The sequence below is a fragment of the Geotrypetes seraphini genome, chromosome 11 (assembly GCF_902459505.1).
Source record: "Geotrypetes seraphini chromosome 11, aGeoSer1.1, whole genome shotgun sequence".
Lineage (NCBI taxonomy): Eukaryota > Metazoa > Chordata > Amphibia > Gymnophiona > Dermophiidae > Geotrypetes > Geotrypetes seraphini.
The window spans coordinates 15440622-15464089 of NC_047094.1; the positions used below are offsets into that span (position 1 = coordinate 15440622).

The following is a 23468-nucleotide window of genomic DNA, read 5'->3' on the forward strand; positions in this document are numbered from 1 at the left end:
ACTGTAAAACTAATCTGAAAAGTTATTTTCAAAAAAATTAAACCTTCATCTGGTTGTAAATATTAAGATTATACCAGTAAGAATAGGTCTTTCTATAGAAAACCGTGATTTAAATCAAATCAAGTTTTTCTGACTAATGATTTAAATCAAATCCATTATGCTTACCAATAAATTTTGTCTATCTGATCACCTGCTTATTCTTCTCCACTATTGCACAGTGGATTAAGATGGCCCCGATGCAGGCATTGTATGCCGAAACACAGCTCATGGGCCAGTAAAGACAAGTTCATTGAAGCCCTTTGTGCAATTTTTTTTTTTTCTGTGTCTATATTGCTGATATGACTTACTGCCATGATTTGCTTTCCCCTCTGCAGTTTTCCTAAGTTAAAATAAAAAAAAATCAACAGAGAGGTTGAATTCTGAATTGGAAATTTATTCTTCAGGGCTGCAAAAATTTTTAAAATAATAACAACTATTCTATACCGCCATAATCGTGCGACTTCTAGGCGGTTTACATTGAAGAGAGCTGGACAATCAGCAAGTTACAATATGCAGATAGTGGAATTACAGTATGCAGAATCTTAAAAAGTAGCGAGTTACAATATACCGTTTGTTTAGAATTTCAGAGGGGCCCTTTTAGAAAGAAATAGCGAATTACAAAATACAGTTTGTTAAGAATTTCAGAGGGGGCATATTAGGTAAAAAAGAAATGGAATGAGTGTTTGGTGTAGTTAATGTTTAAGTGATATATCTGTCGAATATTTCATTTCTTATTCCTTGGTTCTTAACACTAGTTAGTTTTATATCTTGTCCTCCCAGGAAAACTCAGAACGGGTTACAAGTTTATATACATAGTAAAGCATGGTAAAACGTAACATGACAAACTTTTTATATTGCTTAGATTTTCTCCATATACCAGAATTCTTTACCATTAACCATTTTTATCTTGACAAGCTTAGCCCCCCTTTTACAAAAGCATGGAAGAGGATTTTAGTGCTGACCAATGCATTGAATGCTCTTCGCTTCTCCGATGGTCACAGAGCAACGAAGAACATTCAGTTCGCCAGCCGACACTAAAACCTCTTCTGCACTTTTGTGAAAGTGTGGGGGGTGGGGGTGTTAGAGAGACAAGTGTCCATGAACTGTGTGTGCATGTGCATCATTCATAATTGCTGATAGGTCTGTTATCTCTCATCATTGTATACTGCTGTTAATAAACATATTAATAGAGAAGTACAGGTCATGGCTACGTTGCTGGTACAGTTCGCTATAGATTCAGACAGGGAATGGATGTTAAAATTTTTTTCAAATATAAAGATGTTCCATTTATGTCAAATGTTGTAAGAATATACCCTGATGTATCTCGTTCCACACAGAAGAGAAGGAAACAATTTCTCATATTGAGACCCCAGGCATTGCAATTAGGTGCTACATTTGTCTTGAGGTACCCCTGTAAATGTGTTATGGTCTATAAAGATAGTCGATATGTTTTCTATGAACCACAGCAGCTGTCTAGATTTATTTCCGCCCATGGGCAGTCTAACTACTGCGTGAACCTGCTGCATTCAAGTATATAGCTCAGTGAGGATAAGTTCGGACACCTGTTAGCTCCATCTGATTTTTCTTTATGAAGAGTTTCCTTTCAATTTTTCAGCTCAACTGCAGCTTCTCCTCCAGTTATTGAGGACTGACTATACTTTGTGATTATCTTATTGTTTAATCTTTGTCCAAGAAGTTAATGCTTGCTTCAAGTATTTTTGTTCACATTGTATTTTTTTCTTTATTTGACTGAGAAGTATGTCAAAGTTTAAAATATAAATAATTAAAAACAAAACATATTAATAGAAAATAATTAGAAGTGCTATTTTTAGATAGGTTAGTTTTTTGTTTTTTTTAACAAAAACCTGCATGTGTGTCTAGATATTATTTTTATTTTAAGTCAGCATTTTTATCCACCTTCCTTTCTTTTAGTGATGCATCTCGGCTTTTATCATCTCTAACTATAAAAATACAACTAATTACTTGTAATAGAAAACAGATCAGCATTACCGCTGCCACGACAAATTCTGGGCTTTTTGGCCTTTGTTGATATTGCATACATTTTTGTACCAACAATTGTATTAAGGCCCTTTCCCTGGCTGCTACTTGGTTCAATTTTATTTTTTTCTCTTCATATTTGGGGGAGGAAAATCAAATGCCCTTTCCAACATTTGCATGTGATTCAGAGATTTATTCTGAGTATCCTATATAATAAAATCCTAGCCGCACATGCGAACTCCTACCTGCGTGTTCCGTTTTCCCTGATCCGTGAGATGTAAGTCTGTGGCGGCAGGAATGCGCATGCGCGAGTCCCCAGCCTTACAGCACCTAACTACACTCGCGGCAGGACTGGCCACCAGCGGCAGGACTGGCCCCGATGTCTGACCAGCCCCCCTTCCCTTCCCGCGGTCCAGACTCCAAACCTGTCTGCAGCACTCTACACACGCTGCTTCGGGGCCTTCTACTGCCCTGATTTGCTCTGCCATGTCTCTGATGATGTCATCAGGGATGTGCCAGAGTAAATCAGAAGGCCACGAAGCAGCGTGTGTAGAGTGCTGCAGACGCTATTAGAGTCGGCAGGTTTGTCGGGACCACGGGAAGGGAAGGAGAGGTAGGGGGCAAGGGACTAAGGGAGCCGGACAGACTTCTAGCACCCGTTAATGTGGTTGAGCTAAAATACTAGTTTGAATATATTTTGGATACCCCCTGAAAGATTTTATCAAAATAGTAGTTTGTTGCTCTGTCTTGTACATTATTTTGGGTAGTAGAAGACAGATGCATAATAAAGTAGGGCTGCTGTTAGGAGGGTATAACAAGTTCAGTTGCTTGCTGCTAACAGGCTTTGGGATTCCCTCTCAGATTTCTGCTGTAGGCCACAAGTTCATCAAATATTTCTCGTATTAGTAGTTTATTTTTTACACTGTAATCTTTTATGAGCACATGATTTTTGTTTTATTTTGTTCAGGTTTTATACCATAATGAATTATACTTGTACCCAGTTTCTTGCCTTCTTTTTGTAGGGTACCAGGGTTCTGGTTGATGCACGAGATAAATTAGAAATTCCATGGCAGTACCCAGAGAATGAGAAGCATGGAATGTTTCTTATGGGATTTGACAATAAAGAGAGGATGCCTGTGGATCCAGCCATGTTTCAGCTGTATGTACCAGCACTCCAGGCAGTCTGGAATGACTCAGGAATCAAAGAAGCTTTTAATCGCAGGAGTGAATTTCAACTGGTGAGTATTTATTTCTGTTAACCTTAACAAATTATCAAAAGCAACTTACAATACTCATTTACAGATGTATGAGGTCTGTTCAAAGAGTTCCAGGACAGTTTGAATTGCGCACCAATGGGAAGTTCTATTGAGATGCGCTAGGCAGCACTGAGTAGCTTGAAACCTCACAAATAACCTCCTTTTTTCCGTTTGTTGATAATCTGTTTTTGTCTCCAAACTATAGCAATTTTTGTAAAAATATGTTTTTATGATTGGCTATTTTTCATCATGTGCGACCTCGGTGAGCAGCAGTACAGCGTGAAGTTCTGTTTTAAATTAGGTAAGACCACTTCAGAAACTTATGAAATTTTGAAAGTGGCTTATGGAGGAACTTGTCATGGAAGGTGTTTTGAATGCGTCAAAATTTGCAAATTTTGCGCAGAAAAAAAAAAGATGACATTTCTTCCCCTGCCACCTTACTTACTCTCCTGACTTGTTTTCTAAACTTAAATCCACACTGAAAGGAAAGCAATTCAACACAATTAAAGACACAAAGCAAAATTTGATACAGCAACTTTTGGCAATTCCTGAAGATGCATTTAAGGACTGTTTCCAGAAGTGGAAACGATGTTGGGGAAAAGCGTATATGTAGGGAAGGGGGAGTACTTTAAGGGGACCAAATGGTATAAGTTGTAAGATTATTTAATAATTCTTTAATAAAATCAATCCTGGAACTTTTTGAACAGACCTCGTATACTGCAATAATATACAATAATCATAAGAAACCCAAAAATAGACCCCCATATAATGCATTAATATATAACTAGTATAAAAACTGTGCAATGTAAGTTACACACAGATTAATGGCCAACTAGATCCAGAAGAGAGAACATTGAACAAGATGAAAAACAAAACACCTATCTCCCTTTTTTGGTCATCTTTTCCCTACTGTTATTTCCAGGGTCTAGTGCTTGCTTAGAAGCAGAAAGATCAGGGAAGGGAAGAGATTTTCGATTAGGTATGCATTTTTGTCAGTTGTAGCTGAAGACAAAATATATTGTGATACAATAGGTGTTTTCCTGTCCCACAGGCAGTTTAGGATTACATGATTTGCCAAAGATCACTAGGAGCCAGAGTGGGATTTGAATAAGGCTTCCCTGATTATTGGCCATCACTATAATTAGGCTGCTCTTCCATTCCAGGGTGGATTATAACTTCAAAAATGACTCAGCATCTTCTGGCCAGCAAAGGCATTCTTTCAGTCCTCCATTTCTCAAAGCAGCGTTTCCAAATGGATTTAATTTGTACAGTCATGACAGAAATTACTCTTTCTCCTGAGCCAGAGTTGCATATAATCTGTTTCTCATAAACACTTTACAGTTTATTTTCTTTGAAATGTTCCTTTAATACTTGTACATCCTCCAAGATAATGGCTTTTATCCCAGGACAAGCAGGCAGCCTATTTTCACATGTGGGTGACTTCGTACACGGAGCCCGGATGCGGACAGCCTCGCAAGCAGACTTGCTTGTAGAAAACTTAGAAGTTTCGAGTCTGCCGTATCGCGCATGCACAAGTGCCTTCTCAGCCTCGTAAGCAAACTTGCTTGTAGAAAACTTAGAAGTTTCGAGTCTGCAGCACCACGCATGTGCGAGTGCCTTCCCGCCCAGCAAAGGGCGCGTCTCCTCAATTCTCAGTTTTCCGTGGAGCCGAGAAGTCCGTCTTTGACGCTCTGCACTGAACTTAGTTCGCTTCGTGCCTTCTCTTCACCATAGTTCGTGTTTTATTTTCTCATTACCGGATCGCTGTGCTTTTCTTTTCGTTTCTGTAAAAAAAAAAAAATAAATGTATTTTTTCGTCGACTGATTGGCAGGGCCTGCCATACACCCACAGCCTGCGAGCTTCGACTTTGCAGCGGCTATCTTCCCTTCTATGTCCCGGCCAGTCACTGGCTTCAAGAAGTGTAGCCAGTGCTAGCGTGCGATTTCCCTCACTGACCCACACCGCTGGGGCCTGACCATTGCCAGGAGTCATGCATTAGCTGTTCAAGTGGAGAAGATTTTCAGGTTGGACTCTTCTGCTACACCCACAACCTCAACCTCCAACTCGGTCAACCCTTCTGCGGGGTGTCCTCCTGCCTCCACAACTCCGGCCTCAAGTCTCATTAGACCTTCCTCATTTGGATCGTCCTTGACCTCAGGTAAATCTGCCAAGTCTTCTCCTGAGCTTCCCTCAGGTCAGATGCCTAAGCAGACGGTTCCGGCGGTGGTCCTCAAGCTGTCCAAACACTTCAAGCCGAAACATGTTTCCTCTACCACCTAAGAGCCTTTAGCCTCAGCAAGTGGTCCAGTTTCAGACTTGGATCCACAATTGCAGGATATTATCCAGACCATTTTAGAGCATGAATTTGATCAGTTACTGAGCAAATACAGACCTGCCTTGACTCTACTTCCTGCAGTCCAGCCTGGGCACTCAGCAGTCTCACAAGAGGTCGAGTCCTTGCCTGTGCCTAGAGCTGAATCTACACACTCTATGCAAGGAGTCGAGTCTTTGCGAGTGTCTGGTCTGGAATCCTCACACTCCTTACAAGGAGCTGAATCTTTGTGAGTGTTTCAAGATTCCTCAATCCAAATCACTGAGTCTATGGGGTTTCAATCTACAGCTTCCAGTCCTATACCCTCACCAAAGGCATTGGCTGTTTCGAGACACAGGACGAAGTCTCTTATCTCGCACGAGACCTGCTTCCAAGCAGCACTCTCGTCGCTGGTCAAGGCCCTCATCGAGGCGCAGGTCCTCTTCCAGAAAGAAGCCTTCCTTGTCCAGGCCTTCCAGTTCTTCGAGGCCTCCAACCCCTCGATCGAGGACACCAATAGCAGAACCTGAGGACTCAGCTGATTCCAATGCCTCGTCCCAGTCTGTCTATTCACTAGGATAAGAACATAAGAATTGCTACTGCTGGGTCAGACCAGTGGTCCATTGTGCCCAGCCAGTCCGCTCACGCGGCTGCCCTCTGGTCAAAGACCAGCGCCCTGAGACTAGCCCTACCTGCATACATTCCGGTTCGGCAGGAACTTGTTTAACTTTGTCTTGAATCCCTCAACGGTGTTTTCCCCTATGATAGACTCCAGAAGAGCGTTCCAGTTTTCTACTGCTCTCTGGGTAAAGAAGAGCTTCCTTACGTTTGTATGGAATCTATCCCTTTTCAATTTTAGAGAGTGCCCTCTCGTTCTCCCTACCTTGGAGAGGGTGAACAACCTGTCCTTATCTACTAAGTCTATTCCCTTCAGTACCTTGAATGCTTCGATCATGTCCCCTCTCAATCTCCTCTGTTCGAGGAAGAAGAGGCCCAGTTTCTCTAATCTTTTGCTGTACGGCAACTCCTCCAGCCCCTTAACCATCTCAGTCGCTCTTCTCTGGACCCTTTCAAGTAGTACCATGTCCTTCTTCATGTATGGCGACCAGTGCTGGACGCAGTACTCCAGGTGAGGGCGCACCATGGCCCGGTATAGTGGCATGATAACCTTCTCCGATCTGTTCGTGATCCCTTTCTTTATCTTTCCTAGCATTGTTTGCCCTTTTTGCCGCCTCCACACATTGCGCAGACGGCTTCATCGACTTGTCGATCAGAACTCCCAAGTCTCTTTTCTTGGAGATCACTCCAAGTACCACACTGGACATCCTATATTTGTGCAGAGAGGCTTCACCATCGTTTTCCACTTGAGGTGCCTCAAGGTGTTCAGTCCCTCTCGAGGCCATGCTTTGGCGGACCAACTCTCCTTTTCCTCTGGCAAATGGCTGAGGATCTGGATCTGAAATTGGACGCTGGTTCTAAGTACTCTAAGGCAGTTGTCCCCAACCCTGTCCTGGAGGACCAACAGGCCAATCGAGTTTTCAGGCTAGCCCTAATGAATATGCATGGAGATCTGCATGCCTGTCACTTCCAGGGTCCTAAATTATAATTTTATTTAAACTACTTATTTCAAGTACTGATTGATATATTTCCAGGTTTTTCCAAAGACCTTGGTAAGCACAGACATTTGGAGTTTCAGCAAGTCACTGCTACCTTGGCACAGCTCAGATTGCATCTCCTTCAGTCATCTTATGATGCCTTTGAACTTTCCTCCAGGGTCACCACATTCTTGGTAGCGATGCGCCTCCTGGCCTGGCTTCGCACATCGATATGGATCCCAGTCTTCAGGACCGTCTGGCTAATATCCCTTGTGAGGGTAATTACCTCTTTGATGAATCCATAGAGGCTGCCACCAAGAAGTTGTCTGAACATGAAAAATCTTTTGCTTCTATCGTCAGACCAAAGCCTATGCCAGCTCCTGAAAAACCTTCTCAACCTCTTACATCCTATCAGAGGCGTTATCCTCCAAGGGCAGTTCTTTACACTTGAGCACCTCCCAAGAAACAACAGCAGCAGAAGCAACAAAAATCTCACCATTCTGCTGCACCTAAGGCTGCTCAGCCTTTTTGACTGTCTCACACAGAGCATAACCTCCATCGTTCTGCCTCTGTCCTCTCCCCTTCCCATTGGAGGTCATCTCCATCACTTTTACCACCACTGGGAGATGATTACATCAGACCTCTGGGTGCTGTCTATCCTCAAGGAAGGATACTCGCTTCATTTCCTCTAGATTCCACCAGATCTTTCTCCAAGAGAGTATCCTTCCAATTCATCGTAGACCACCCTTCTTCTTCAGGAAGCTCAAGCTCTGCTTCGTCTCCGTGCCATCAAGGAAGTTCCCTTGGAACAGCAGAGCTGGGGATTTTACTCCCGTTACTTCCTAGTTCCAAAGAAGACGGGCGATCTGCGCCCTATCTTGGATCTCAGAGCACTCAAACAAATTTTTAGTCAAATTCCGCATGTTGTTTTTGGCATCCTTATATCCCCTTCTAGATCAGAACGAGTGGTTATGGTCTCTAGATCTCAAAGAGGCTTACACTCACATTCCCATTCATCCAGCCTCTCGACAGTTCCTCAGATTTCGGATGGGAAATCTGCATTTCCAATACAGAGTGCTACTCTTCGACCTGGCATCATCTCCAAGAGTTTTCACCAAGTGCCTAGTTGTAGTAGTAGCAGCAGCTCTGTGGAACCATGATCTACAGGTGTTCCTGTACCTGGAAGACTGGCTTATCAAAGATTCAACATCTCAAGGGATTATTGTAGCGACCCAGCGTACTATTTGGTTCCTCCAAAGTTTGGGGTTCGAAATCAACTTTCCCAAGTCCCAGCTACAGCCCTCTCAAACTCTACAGTTCATTGGAACTGTCTTGGATACTGTACAACTCAGAGCATTCCTTCCTCAGCAGCATCAGGATGCTCTCATTCACCTTTGTCACAAAGTGTCATCCCTCACTACACTGTCAGCGAGACACAAGATGGTTCTCCTAGATCACATGGCCTCTACAGTTCACGTGACTCCTTTTACCAGACTTCACCTCAGAATCCTTCAGTGGGCTCAGGCTTTCGACCCACTCTCTCAACACATCAGAGTGACTCCTTCGTTGAGACAGTCTCTCCACTGGTGGATGCTCTCTTCCAATCTCTCCAAAGGTTTTATTGTTTCAAACACCCCCTCATCAGAAGGTCTTCATGACAGATTCTTTGACCTACGCTTGGGGGGCTCATCTCGATGGTCTCCGTACTCAAGGCCTTGGTCCAGCACGGATCGTCAGTGTCGTATCAATCTGTTGGAACTCAGAGCGATTTTCAATGCTCTCAAAGCTTTTCAGCATCTTCTTCACGACCAGGTAGTCCTCATTCAGACAGATAATCAAGTCACCATGTACTATGTCATCAAGCAGGGAGGAACAGGATCTCTCCCTCTTTGCCACGAAACTCTGACGGTTTGGAATTGGGCAATCCTTCACAATGCCTTCCTGAAAGCTGTCTACATTCAAGGAGAGAAAACTATCTGGCGGACAAATTGATTCGGCTTCTACAACCTCATGAATGGACACTCAGTTCCTCGCCTCTTCATCACATTTTTTCTCAGTGGGGAACTCCTCAGATAGATCTCTTTGCGTCTCCCCACAACAACAAACTCCCTCAGTTCTGCTCCAGGATATACTCCCTTCACCGACAGCAGGCAGATGCTTTTCTACTGGAATGGACAAATCTGTTTCTCTATGCGTTCCCTCCAATCCATCTCATTCTCATGACACTTGTCAAACTCAAACAGGAACATGCCACCATGTTTCTGATAGCTCCAGTGGCGTACCAAGGGGGGGGGTGATCCACCCTGGGTGCACGCCCCAAGGGGGTGCACAGCTGGCCACCCTCCAGTGTTCTCCCTAGGCCCTACCTAGGTTGGCAAACTGTGGCTCTTTAGCCACTTGAGTTCTCCCTGCTTCTCTTTTCCATGGGGCTGACCAACTCTCGCCACCTGACGTCAATTCTGACGTCGGAGAGGATGTTCTGGGCCAGCCAGTCACTGCCTGGCTGGCCCAGAACGTCCTCTCCGACGTTAGAATTGACGTCGGGCAGCGAGAGTTGGTCAGCCCCGCGGGGAAGAAAAGAAGGGAGAGAACTCAGCGCCGGCGGCAGCATTTTCCCAATGGCGGTGGCATAGGGGAGGGAGGAGCAGGGAGAAAGAAAGGGGGGGACAGGGAGCCAGAAAGAAAGAATGGGGGCAGGGTGAAATAAAGAAAGACATGGGGCACAGAGAGAGAAAGACATACAGAAAGAAAGGGGGGCATGGAGAGAGAGAGAAAGAAGGGGGCAGGGTGAAACATGAAAAAGTTGGGGGAGGGAATGAGGTCTGGAGGCGAGGAAGCATACAGGAGGCTGAAAGAAAGGAAGAAATATTGGATGCACTGTCAGAAGAATAAAGTGCAACCAGAGACTGATGAAATTACCAAACAAAGGTAGGAAAATGATTTTATTTTCAATTTAGTAATCAAAATGTTTTAAGTTTTGAGAATTTATTTCTGATGTCTATATTTTGCACTATGGCCCCCTTTTACTAAACTGCAATAGCGGTTTTTAGCGCAGGGAGCCTATGAGCGTTAAGAGCAGCGTGGGGCATTCAGTGCAGCTCCCTGGGCTAAAAACAGCTATCGCGGTTTAGTAAAAAGGGAGGGGGTATATTTGTCTATTTTTGTATAGTTGTTACTGAGGTGACATTGCATAAAGTCATCTGCCTTGACCTCTTTGAAAACCCACGGAATATAAATAATAATTAACATTTTCTCTGCATACAGTGTGCTTTGTGTTTTTAAGATTTTATTATTGGTAGATCATTTTGACTTGGCCACGAAGGTAAGGGGGAGGGAGGGAGGGAAGCTGCTGAAAGACATCTAGTAATCCTTGCAGGCTTGACTGTGCAGGGAATTATTTTTGTAAAATCATGTTTTGTTATGTGACTGGCATTATTTAGACCAGGGGTGTCAAAGTCCCTCCTCGAGGGCCGGAATCCAGTCGGGTTTTCTGGATTTCCCCAATGAATATGCATTGAAAGCAGTGCATGCAAATAGATCTCATGCAGATTCATTGGGGAAATCCTGAAAACCCGACTGGATTCTGGCCCTCGAGGACCGACTTTGACACCTGTGATTTAGACTTTAATTTCTATGAATGAATAGAATGAAAATGATATGAAATTACTTGCTTGTTTTTATGTGCGTGCGCTGAAAGAAAGTGGAGAGAAAGTGGGCTGCGGACGCTGAAGGGAAATTAGGAAGAAAGTGGGGAGAAGACGCTGATTTATAAATTGACCAATTTTATGGAATATTGTTTCTTTTTATACTTTAATATAATAAGTTCAATATAAAACAATTCAAGGCTTGTGTGGATGGAATCAGGTGGTTTGCGGGGATGGGGACCGAGCTGACTGGGAGGTGACGGAGACAAATTTTTCCCCCTTCTCTAGGCTCTGCCACAAATCGATTTCGACTACGTGCGGACGAGCAGGGTGTCAGTCGGGTTGACGTAGCCGTCGTAGCGCAAGCGGGCACGGGGTATGGCTCTCAAAAAAAATCTTAATCGTTGTACTTCTGATTTTTGCTCTTTTGACTAATGAGTTTGCCTACCACTGCCATGGGGCCTTTTAGCTGGGTGCTGCGCCCGACTAATTTACATCTATCATGAATCCTGCCGCTGCTCAACATTTAAAAAAACAAACAAAAAACCCCACCTCTCACCGGCTTGGCGATTTCCCACCTTAGCCCGTAGCGAACTCATGCTTCAGGGCTTTAAGGTGTGCGGGCCAGCTTCCCTTCTCTTCTCTCCGAAACCGGAAGTTATGTTCCGGGGGAGGGGGAGGAGAGAAGTCAGCACGCACACGTTCGAGCCCCGGAGCATGAGTTCGCTAGAGCTAAGGTCAGCGACGGAGGGAAGTTAAAACTTGTCTTGCTGCTCTTCCTTGCTTCGGGCCTTCCTGGCTGCCAGGTCCTGCCTACTTTCTGTTTCCGCGAAGGCAGGACCCAGCAACGAGGAAGGCCCGAAGCAAGGAAGAGCAGCAAGAGGTCTGCGATGGAGGGAACTTGTGACTCCGCCGATGGGAGAGATGGGAAGAGAAATGCTGCTGCACCCAAGGGGGGGAGGGGGAAGAGAGATGCTGTTGCTGCACCCAAGGGGGGGAGGGGGAAGAGAGATGCTGCTGCACCCAATTGAGGAGGGGGCAAGAGAGAAGTGCTGCTGCACCCAATTGGGGGGAGAGAGGGGAGAAGGACCAGGGAAGGGAGAGGAAAGAGATGCCAAAACCATGGAAGGAAAGGAAAGGAGCTACCAGACCATGGAGGGGGGTGGGGAGAGATGTCAGAGGGGAGGGGAAAGAGGCAGATGCCAGACCAGGTGGAAGGAAGGAGAGAAAGGAAGGAGAAGAGATGCTAGATAATGGAGTGGGAGGGGGAGACGGAAGGAGAGGAGAGAGATGCCAGGGCATGGGGGGAAGGAAGGGAAATTAAAGGAGACAAAATGCCAGACGAGAGGAGGTGCCAGAGGGAGAGATAGGAGGGAGATGCCAGGGAATGGAGGGAGAGAAGGGAAGGAGATAGAGATGCCAGACCATGGGGTGGTGTGGGAAGGAAGGAAGGAAAGGAGAAGATTTCACCCCCTCCCCTATGCCAGAGCATAGGGGAGGGGGTGAAACCAAAATAAATCATATACAAAGGAGAGAAAGGGCACAGGATATACATTTTATTGAAGGGACATAGAAAGAGGGAAGATGCCATATGTTACAGAGAGAGGGTAGACAGTGGATGCATGGGGCAGAGAGGGTGGACAGTAGATGGAAGGAGTAGAGAGAGAGTGAGAGAGAGGGCACAAGGTGGGTGGAAGGGGCAAAGAGAGGGCAGATGTTGCATGGAAGGGAGAGAGGACAAACATTGTATAGAAAGAAAAGAACAAAGAGAAGATGATTAAAACAGAAACGACAAAAGGTAGAAACATTTTTTTGTTGCTTTACTTAGAATCAAATAGTATTGTAACTGTATTGATAAAATTTTATAAATAGGAAATGGAAATAAGGCAATTTTTTTGGTCTAAACCCTTTTCCTCAGGTCAGGACATGATACCATAACAGTACTGTTCTGAAGAAAGATTTGGCCTCTGAAAGCTAATTGAAAAATGCATTAGTCCAGTAAAATGGTATTTTCTTATTTCTCATTATTTGTTTTATAACAAAGTGATGATTGTTATGTATCAGTTTTTTTAAATTTACATCTACTGTCTTTATATTTTGTACAGTATTAGAGGACATGTTTGTGGTGTTGCATTGTATGCAGAGTCTGGTTTCTTGGCGATTTAGTTTAACTTTTGTCTACATATTTCTATTTTTAGTTTGTGATTATTCCATATTGGGTGAGGGTGTATCTCTGTTCTGTGTGTATGAAAAGAATGTAGTTTTCAGTTGGCATTGACTGCAGGATCAATTGACTGTGCGGGATCTGGCTTGTTTAGTTTTACAAAGGAAGTATTGGTGTTCTAGTGCTCACTGCAGTGTTTAAGATGCTGCCTTTTCCTAGGTACAGTCTTCTTGTGCAATATGTGGATTGTTACTAAAAATCATATTTTTCATATAGATGGGGGGGTGTCAAAAATGATGGGCCCCGGGTGTCACATATGCTAGGTACACCACTGGATAGCTCCTCTGTGGCCCAGGCAACCTTGGTTCTTCCTTCTACTTCAACTCAGCAGCAGGGAGTCGCTACTTCTACCAGTTTTTCCCTCTCTGCAGTCTCTACACCTGACAGCTTAGTACCTCTCAACATAACTGCCACTATATAGTTTTCTCAATCTGTACAGGACATTTTAGAGGCTTCTAGGAAACCTACCACTAGACTGCTACAATCAAAAATGGACTAGATTTTCTGCTTGGTGCACCATTCATCACAAGGAGCCTCAATCTACCTCCTTGTCTTCAGTTTTGGATTACCTGTTCCATTTGGCTCAATCAGGCCTCAAATCCACATCCATTTAAGTCCATCTCAGTACAATTGCTGCTTTTTATCAGCCTATCGAAGGGAAACCCCTTTCTGCTCATCCTGTGGTTTCCAGATTTATGAAAAACCTTTTAATGTCAAACCACCTCTCAAACCTCCTCCAGTGGTTTGGGATCTCAATGTTGTTCTTGCTCAATTGATGAAGCCTCCTTTTGAACCAATGGCTTCAGCTCAGGGGTCAGCGAGCTACAAGCTTTAGCTGTAGACCCACCTTTCACAGTATTCCATCATGACAAGGTGGTCTTCTGTACTCATCCTAAATTCTTACCTAAAGTGGTTTCAAAATTTCATCTCAATCAATCCTTTGTACTTTCTGTGTTTTTTCCAAAGCCTCATTCTCATCCTGAAGAAACAGCTCTTCATACTCTGGACTGTAAGCGTGCTTTGGCTTTTTACTTGCAAAGAACTAAGCCACACAGATCTGCACCTCAACTTTTTGTCTCCGTTGATCCAAATAAGTTGGGACATCTGATTTCTAAGCGCACCATCTCCAACTGGTTAGCTGCTTCTGATTTCCAAGCGCACCATCTCCAACTGGTTAGCTGCTTTGCATCTCTTTCTGCTATGCTTGGGCTGGACTGCATCTACAGAGTCGAGTCACAGCCCATAAAGTCATAGCTTTCCTCAGATCTACTCCTATTGAGGAAGTCTGTAAAGCTGCCACTTGGTCCTCGGTTCATACCTTCATTGTCTGGTTGCTTTTTTCAGACAGGATGGCCATTTCGGCCAGGCAGTGTTACAAAATTTATTCACCTGAATTGTCAACTCTCCCACCATCCCATTCTGGTTAGCTTGGAGGTCACCCATTTGTTGAGAACAGGCTGCCTGCTTGTCCTGGGATAAAACACAGTTATTTACCGTAACAGATGTTATCCAGGGACAGCAGGCAGCTATTCTCACAACCCACCGACCTCCCCTGGTTGGCTTCTCTGCTAGCTATCTGAACTGAGGAGACGTGAGACTTGCGCCCTGCGTCGGGCGGGAAGGCACTCACGCATGCACAGTGAGGCAGTTGCAAACTTTCTAAAAGTTCTTCAAGGAAGTCTGCTTGTGAAGCTGTCTGCATCCGGGCTCCGTGGATGACGTCACCCATATATTGAGAATAGCTGCCTGCTGTTACGGTAAGTAACTGTGCTTTACTGTACCTGTACTGTAACTCACATTGTCTTCAGATCTGGAAAAGCAAGCAATCTGATCTAAAATCCTAATCCAGAATCAAACTATTTTATTAATCTACAGCTTTATCAAAAGATTTCTCTTTTTCTACTTTGAAACAGTATTTTTGTTTTTTTTTGTGGCACCAAAACAGATGCATATTCTTGTTAGATTTCTTGATTTCTAAGCCACAGTTTAGCATAGTAATTAAATAGTTTGATTTAGAGAAACAGGAATCCTGAAATGAGCTATTTGACATTTCTCATATTGTCAAGCTGATACATTTTTAGTGGAGATGCAGGTCTCTTGCCAGTGAAACAGACTAAAAGACTGCAGCTGCAAGCATGGAATGAAGGAGGAAAGTAGTGATTCGGTTATATACATTTTGAATATGAATAGTTTAAAAGCTTTCAATTAATCTATACTCATCAAGATCATTTCAGAGTTGTGGCTGCTGCCAGAAAGATGAGACAGGTTTACTATCTGTAAATTGCTGTAGTTTAAAGCCATGAATGAATGTCTTATTTTGTAGTTGCATCAAATCTCAAGCATTTCATTCTATTTCTAATTAGGCAGGCTCTGTAAATTCTTGTATCAGAAACATTAAACACAACCTTATCACAGAAGAAAGGCATTTGGGCATTGGCCTTGAAGTAATGTCTAGTACTGGAAGATATTTTTTCTTCTCCCTAGTTGAATTAACCCCATACATGCTAAAGTTGTTAGTAGTAAATGGTATACATATTGCTGTAACTAGCAGCAAGAACAATTAAGTTACAGAACTTTCCTACAAAATACCCATACTAACAGCTTTCTCTCCCACATTTTGTATATCTCTGTATTAAGTGGGCTTTGAGTCATGCAGCAAAGTCCTCAATGGCCTTTCATCCCTTGTAATGATAGGGCACAGGCCCGCTTTCCACCAGAGATAATAGGAGGATGTCAAGCATGTTTTACTGAGAGGGGTTCAAGTTTACCACAGACCTATCCAATGTTTGTAAAGTAACACCCCTTCCAACCTCACTTCTGTATTCTAGGGCACTAATCGCTGGTACGCAGAAAATTTCTGCCGGTCTGCGGAGGGCCGGCGAGATTGATCCAGTTAAATTTCCTGTCGGGCATCTCTTCTCCTTTCCCTTCCAGGGCTGGCGTTAGGATCGGCTGCGGTACTGCTACAACGGACAGCAAAAAGAAACATAGAAGCCGCGGGACTTTTCCTCTTGCTCTGCCGATCCTGATCCCGCCCCCCTCTGAAGTGACTTCCTGTGTTTGAGGGGCAGGATTGAGACCAGCAGAGCTTGTAGCGAATAACAATGCAGGCAAGAGGAAAGGTCCCGCGGCTTCTGTCTTCGTTCTAGCCGTCTGATTTAGCGGGACCACAATTGAAGGCAGGGCTGATAGCAGTCAAGTTCGGGAGAGACATCCCTAAGCCCTATGGAATGGGTGGCTCCCCTGCCACTGCAGTTCAGCGCTTGTCTGAGGCAAGTACCAGCAAGCAAGGGAGGCAGACAGCAGCATTATCCCAGGACAAGCAGGCAGCATATTCTCACATGTGGGTGACGTCATTCACGGAGCCCCAGCGCGGACAGCTTTTCAAGCAAACTTGATTGAAGTTTCAAGTTTGCACACTGCACCACGCATGTGTGTGCCTTCCTGATCCACTAGAGGGCGCATACCCTCCTCATGGTCCTCAGTTCTTAGTTTTCCGCTGAGCCAGAAAGACCTTGTCTCTCTTCTCTGCGTTCTTCTAAGTGCCTTTCTGGCACCGCGGCTTCTTTATTTTGTTAGGGAGTCGCTGTGCGTTTGTTAATTGATCGTGTATTTCTTTGTTTCAAAAAAAAAAAAAAAAAAAAAGAGGACTTTTTATTGTGTTTTTCCTCCGGCAGGCCCTTCTTGGGCCTCAGCCATGCGGCTAGGCCTCATTTGCCTGCAGCTGTATTTTCTTCTTCCCTGGCCTCTCTCTGGGCTCACCGCGTGTGAGCAGAATGGCCGGGACCCTCTTTCCTTCGTTGGAATCGGACTGTGCAGCTTCGATCCCCGGTAAGTTTTTCTTTCTTTCTTTCTTCTAGGTGCGTTTCCTCGGTAACGCCACCGGCTGAGTCTCAGGCATTCCAGGCATCGAGTGCGATCGTGCCCGCCTCTACGAGACCTTCAATGCGTGCCTCCTTTCATGGGAATACTCATATCGAGGTTGCCCTTATGGAGTGCACTGCTGCACCTTTATTACCAGTTTCATTGGTACGGTGCCGACTTCTGAAACTCGATGTGCCTCGACGTCGACTGGAGCTTCGTGCCTCGACGTCGACTGGAGCTTCGTCCCTCGACGTCGACTGAGGCTTCGTGCCTCGACGGAGGCTTCGTGCCTCGACGGAGGCTTCGTGCCTCGACGTCGACTGAGGCTTGGTGCCTCGACGGAGGCCTGGTGCCTCGACGGAGGTTTGGTGCCCCGACGGAGGCTTCGTGCCTCGACGGGGGCTGAGTGCCTCGACGTCGACGGGGGTTTCGTGCCTCGACGGAGGCTTCGTGCCTCGACGGAGGCTTCGTGCCTCGACGGAGGCTTCGTGCCTCGACGGAGGCTTCGTGCCTTGACGGAGGTTTGGTGCCTCGACGGAGGCTGTGTGCCTCGACGTCGACGGGGGTTTCGTGCCTCGACGTCGACTGAGGCTTTGTGCCTCGGCGTCGACTGAGGCTGCGTGCCTCGAAGGAGGCTGCGTGCCTCGACGGAGGCTGCGTGCCTCGACGGAGGCTGCGTGCCTCGACGGAGGCTGCGTGCCTCGACGGAGGCTTGGTGCCTCGACGGAGGCTTGGTGCCCCGACGGAGGCTTGGTGCCCCGACGGAGGCTTGGTGCCCCGACGGAGGCTTGGTGCCCCGACGGAGGCTTCGTGCCTCGACGTCGACGGAGGCTTCGTGCCTCGACGTCGACGGAGGCTTCGTGCCTCGACGTCGACGGAGGTTTCGTGCCTCGACGTCGACGGAGGCTTCGTGCCTCAACGGAGGCTTCGTACCTCGACGTCGACGAAGGTTTCGTGCCTCGACGGAGGCTTCGTGCCTCGACGGAGGCTTCGTGCCTCGACCTCGACGGAGGCTTCGTGCCTCGACGTCGACGGAGGATTCGTGCCTCGACGTCGACTGAGGCTTCGTGCCTCAACGGAGGCTTCGTACCTCGACGTCGACGAAGGTTTAGTGCCTCGACGTCGACTGGGGGCTTGGTGCCTCGACGTCGACTGGGGCTTGGTGCCTCGACTGAGGCTTGGTGCCTCGACGTCGACTGAGGCTTCGTGCCTCAGCTGAGGCTTCGTACCTCGACGTCGACGAAGGTTTCGTGCCTCGACGTCGACTGGGGGCTTGGTGCCTCGACGTCGACTGGGGCTTGGTGCCTCGACTGAGGCTTTGTGCCTCGACGTCGACTGCGGCTTGGTGCCTCACCACCGCCTGAGGCCTTGTGCCTCGACGTAGTATGCGGCTGGGTGCCTCGACGTCGTCTAAGGCTTTGTGCTTTGATTTTCTGACTCAATGTCGACTGGGGCTTGGGGTCTCGATGTCGACTGAGGCTGTGTGTCTTTGTACCTTCAACGTCGGCTGCGGCCGTGTGCTCCGCGTCATTTGACGCTGGTGCTTTGACGTCGCTGAGGCTTGTGCCTCGACGTCGACTGAGGCTGAGGGCCTCATCGTCGGCTGGAGCTCGGTGCCTCGTCGTTGCCGAGGCTTCGTGCCGTCGACGGAAGCTTTGTGCCTTGACGTCACTTGGGCCGTTTTACCTCGGCAGCGGCTGAGGTATTGGGCCTCGGCGTCGACTGCGGGTTTGTGCCTCGGCGTCTCCAGCTCCGGTTCGAGAGGCTTCCCCACTTTCTCTTCGGTTCATTCCGGGCAGCCGTGACGGAATCTTGTAGTGCGGAGTTTGGTTTCCTGGAGGAGACTCTCTCCCTGCTCCGGCTCTATTGCTCCCGCCATGCGTCATCTCGCTTGGCGCAGAGTGTGGCTGAGGATCCGAACCTCCAGGGTCGTCTCGCCGCTTTTACTTGCGTGAGTTCTGCGCTTCTTCAGGCCTCTCTTGCGGTGGCCACTAACCGCCTCTCAGACCGCGACCGGTCCTTCGCCCCTCGGGACGCCTCCAGCTAAATCCCGTCTGCCTTGGTGGGTTGGTCTCCTTCTCCGGAGGGGCCCTCTGGATACCTTTCTTGTGTTATCTCGGCCTCCTTCGCAGCAGCCGCAATAGCTGCAGCAGCGCCGGGTTAGGGTTCAGCCGCCGGCTTCGGCGACTCCGGGCCGTCCTTTTGACTATTCTCGCATAGCCTCTGGGTTGCTCCCCTTCTGGGGATTCCTCCCCTCCCTTCGGGAGGGGTGTCTCTGTGTCTACGCACCGGGAGTATTGCCTCTCTTCTGTCGGTTGGGCATTCCCATCCTCCCTTCTGCGTCTGGTCCTGGCCCTTCGTGACCTGCACTAGTTTCTAGTACGGGAGTGGGTCAGACTCTGCCCACCCCGGTCTCGGGAGTCCGTCGGGGCGGACCTGGACCCAGTTTGTCTGCGCTCCTTCTTGTCTCGGCCTCAGGGGGAGGCCCTGGTTTGTTTATGCCGGAAGGTGGCCCCTCTGTCCTCGGTCCGCCTCCGGTCTTTTCTGCCTCTGCCTCGGCAGGCTGCCTGTCGGCGCTTGAGTCAGCTGGTGTCTCAGCGGTCTTCGGCCTCGGCTGAGCTGTTGCTGATCCTTTTTGGATCAGGGGTCTCCACGGTGATGTCCCGCTGTTCGTCTGGTTTCATCTTCGTGTTCCCCGCTGGACCCGAGCATCTCAGTGATGGCAGGATCGGGATCCCGCTTCCCAGCACATTGTGGTGCCTCCCTCCTGGACACGCTCGTTTCGTTGGTGGGCCACCACTTCGTATCCCCGCATCAGAAGGTTCTGCCGATGGACTCCTCGGCATGGGCTTAGGGGTGCACCTCGACGGCCTTCGGACTCAGGGTCCTTGGTCGGGTGCAGACTGTCGCAGCCGCATCAATCTGATGGAGCTCCGGGCCATTTACAATGCCGTGGTGGATTTTCGTTATGGGTTGCAAGATTGCGGGGTCCTGGTGCGTCCCGACATCTCGGTGGCGTTATTTCTGTGACCAAGCCAGGGTGTACAGGTTCCCTGTTACTTTGCAGGGAAGCCCTTCGTCATTGGCAGGGGACGTTACACCACTGCTTCTTTCTTCGGGCGGTGTTTTTCCAGGGCGTGCAGCATTGTCTGTTGGACACGTTGAGTCGCCCTTTTCGACCGCATGAATGGTTGCTCCATTCTCGGACTCTGCGGCATGTGGTTGTTCGGTGGGGAACCCAACAGGTAGTTCTGTTCGCTTCGCCCCTCACTCACTGGTTGCCTCGATATTGCTCGAGGATGTTCTCCTGGGTTCGCATCGAGGAGGATGCTTGCCTTCTCGATGGAATGGGCAGGTTCCTCTATGCGTTCCCTCCCTTTACTCTGATTCTCGGGTCTTTGATACACCTCCTGTCGGTCTGCGCCACCAGGATCTTGATGGCTCCTCTGTGGCCCTGGCGGCCATGGTTCTCCCTGCTCCTCCAGCGTGTCAGGGAGACTCAGCTTCTACCTATGTTCCCGTCTCCGCTGTCTCAGTGTTGCGGTTTCTGTTGCATTCCAATCTGCAGTCTCTACACTTATCAGCTTGGTTCCTCGCAACGTGCCTCCCTCCTTCTGTTTCTCTCAGTCGGTGGGGGTGTTCTCGAGGCCTCTCGAAAGATCTCCACTCGGCAATGCTTTTCCCAGATATGGTCCTGATTTGCTGAGTGGTGTGCTGAGCACCGCATGGATTCGCTCTCTGCCTCCTTGCCTTCAGTGCTGGATTTTCTGTTGCACTTGTCTCGGTCTGGTCTCAAATCTACATCTATTCGAGTCCACCTCTGTGCTTTTGCTGCCTTTCTTCGGCCGCTAAATGGGACGCTGCTCTCCGTGCACCAGATGGTTTCCCGTTTTATGAGGGATTTCTTCATTGTACATCCCTCCGGTGGTTTGGGATCTTTTTGTGTTCCTGGCTCAATTGGTGATACCTCCATTTGATTCCATTGATGAAGCTCTTTTGAATTACTTCACCTGGCAGGTGGGTTTCCTGGTTGCTCTCACGTCTGCTCGCAGAGTCAGTGAGCTGCAAGCTCTGGTTGCGGACCCGTCTTTTCCTGTATTTCATCATGACACGGTGGTCCTGCGTACTCAACCCCAGTTCTTGTCCAGGGTGGTTTCGGACTTTCCTTTCGATCTTTCCATTGTTCTTCCGGTCTTTTTTCCGAAGCCCCACCCGCCTCCTAGCGAGGTGGCGCTTCACACAATTGACTGTCAGAGGGCGTTGGCTTTTTGTCTTCAACGCACTCAGTCTCCTTGGACGGTTCCTCAATTCTTTTTGTCCTTCGACCCTAATTGGTTGGGACGCCCAGTTTCCAAGCGCACCTTGTCCAACTGGTTGGCTGCTTGTTTTTCCTTTTGCTACGCTCAGGCTGGTCTCGCGCTGCAATGTCGAGTCACGGGACATAAAGTCCGAGCGATGGCGGCTTCTGTAGCTTCCCTCAGGTCGACGCCTATCGAGGAGATTTGCAAGGCTGCCACTTGGTCTTCGGTTCATACTTTCACCTCCCACTACTGCCTGGATACTCTGTCCAGGAGCGACGGCCGGTTTGGCCAGTCAGTTTTGCGTAATCTGTTTTCTTGTATTGCCAACTTCCCTCCGTCCCTTTTTGGTTAGCTTGGAGGTCACCCACATGTGAGAATATGCTGCCTGCTTGTCCTGGGATAAAGCACAGTTACTTACCGTAACAGGTGTTATCCAGGGACAGCAGGCAGATATTCTCACAACCCGCCCGCCTCCCCGAGGTTGGCTTCTTTGCTAGCTATCTGAACTGAGGACCATGAGGAGGGTATGCGCCCTCTAGTGGATCAGGAAGGCACACACATGCGTGGTGCAGTGTGCAAACTTGAAACTTCAATCAAGTTTGCTTGAAAAGCTGTCCGCGCTGGGGCTCCGTGGATGACGTCACCCACATGTGAGAATATCTGCCTGCTGTCCCTGGATAACACCTGTTACGGTAAGTAACTGTGCTTTATTGGACTTAACTCTGAATGAAGAACAAGCCTTTCAAGTTGCTTCCAGACTTCTGGGCAAGGGAACTGTAAGTAAACTGATGCAAGTTAAGAGCTAGGCTGCTTCCGATTTAGTGTCAGTTATGGTGAGACCAGCCATTGTGACATTGGAGTCACTCTGGGGCCAGCAGCCAAGATAGGGAATAAGAGATGCTGGATTCCCACATGTTGTGGGAAGGGGATGGTAGACCCAGGGGGGGGATTGGTGTGACAGAAGGGAGATGGTGGATCCCCTTGGGGGAGGATAATTATTGGAACTAGGTGGGATTTGGAAGAATAGGGACACAAAGACAGATGCTGGACCTTGCAGGTGGCAGAGAGACATGGAAAATGCTGAACAGGAGTAGGGTGGAGTACATGGGTAGAGGGAGTAGGGAGACAGAAGGGATATGCTGACATGGTGAAGGGGGAAATAGGGAGACAAGGAGAAGATGCTGAATAAGGAATGGAGGGAGTAAGGTGATGGAAGGTATCTGCTGGATTAAGATGGGGAAAAGAGGGAAAGTACTGGAATGCGTTCAATATAAAATCATAACTGAGGCGTGCAGATGGGATCAGATGGTTTGCGGGGACTGAGCTTGCAGAGACGGGGCGGAAATGTATTTTTCTTATTTCTTAGTCTTAGTAGTTTGCCGGTCCACAAAATAATTCTTTTATTTCTGCCGGTTCACGGGTGTAAAAAGATTGAAAAACACTGTTCTAGGGCCATTCAGTTAAAAGTAAGGGCAAACTGGTGTGGTGGAGGGTGGGGGAAGAGGAGAAGAGGCTTATACCTTGGAGAACAGCACTTGTGATGGTCCAAGTTTATTTAGAACTAGTCTTTTAGCCCGTTGCATTAACGGGTGCTAGAATATATGTCTGTCTGTCTGTCTTTCTTTCTTTCTGTCCCTCTCTCTCTCTCTCCCTGGCCCCCTTTCTTTGTCTTTCTGTCTCTTTCCCTGCCCCCTGTGCAGCAGCAGCAGCATTTCCCCCCACCCCCCTCCCCCTAAAATAACTTCTTAACCACTCTGATCTGAAGAAGCCAGGAGGTCTATAAAATTTTAATAAACAGACATGCTCTAGTTCAAAATGCTTGCTGCACACTATGCAACCTGTTTTCTCATGTTATAGTAAGGTGCCCACTGGCTGTTTAGATCTTGCACGCACTCTGGCACTAAGAAACTGGGCACAAGTCCAGTTGGGTAAACTACCATGAGCCTGGCAAGAAAGCTGTTTGAAGCTCATATTTTTACCATCAGTCTCTTCGCTCTTAGTCGGTGCTCTGCCTTGTAGCCGGTGTCGCCATGTTGGGGGCTGTAGGCAGTTGTTCGGTTGGGGCCCTGCGTGCGTTGAGAGGGGGGAGGGGGAGGAGATTGAGGTTGTGGCTCGTGGAGGCGATCGGCGGCTGGCTGCGGTCCTGGCTCGTGAGAGGAGCTGCTAAAACTTCTGGGGTCTGCGACAGACTGAAGCATGGTGAGGGGCAGCCGTGGTGTCGCGTGACGGTAACGC

The 23468-nt window shown here is 47.7% G+C and overlaps 1 protein-coding gene across 3 annotated transcripts in view; it reads left to right on the forward strand.

Moving 5' to 3' along the window:
• The window catches only part of GNA12 (G protein subunit alpha 12), a 65494-nt gene that overhangs the window by 29660 nt on the left and 12366 nt on the right, over positions 1-23468 (forward strand). For all 3 annotated transcript variants that reach the window (XM_033963826.1, XM_033963824.1, XM_033963825.1), the window contains one exon: positions 3060-3275. In XM_033963826.1, the coding sequence (XP_033819717.1) occupies positions 3060-3275 (216 nt within the window). The remainder of the gene's footprint in view (positions 1-3059; positions 3276-23468) is intronic.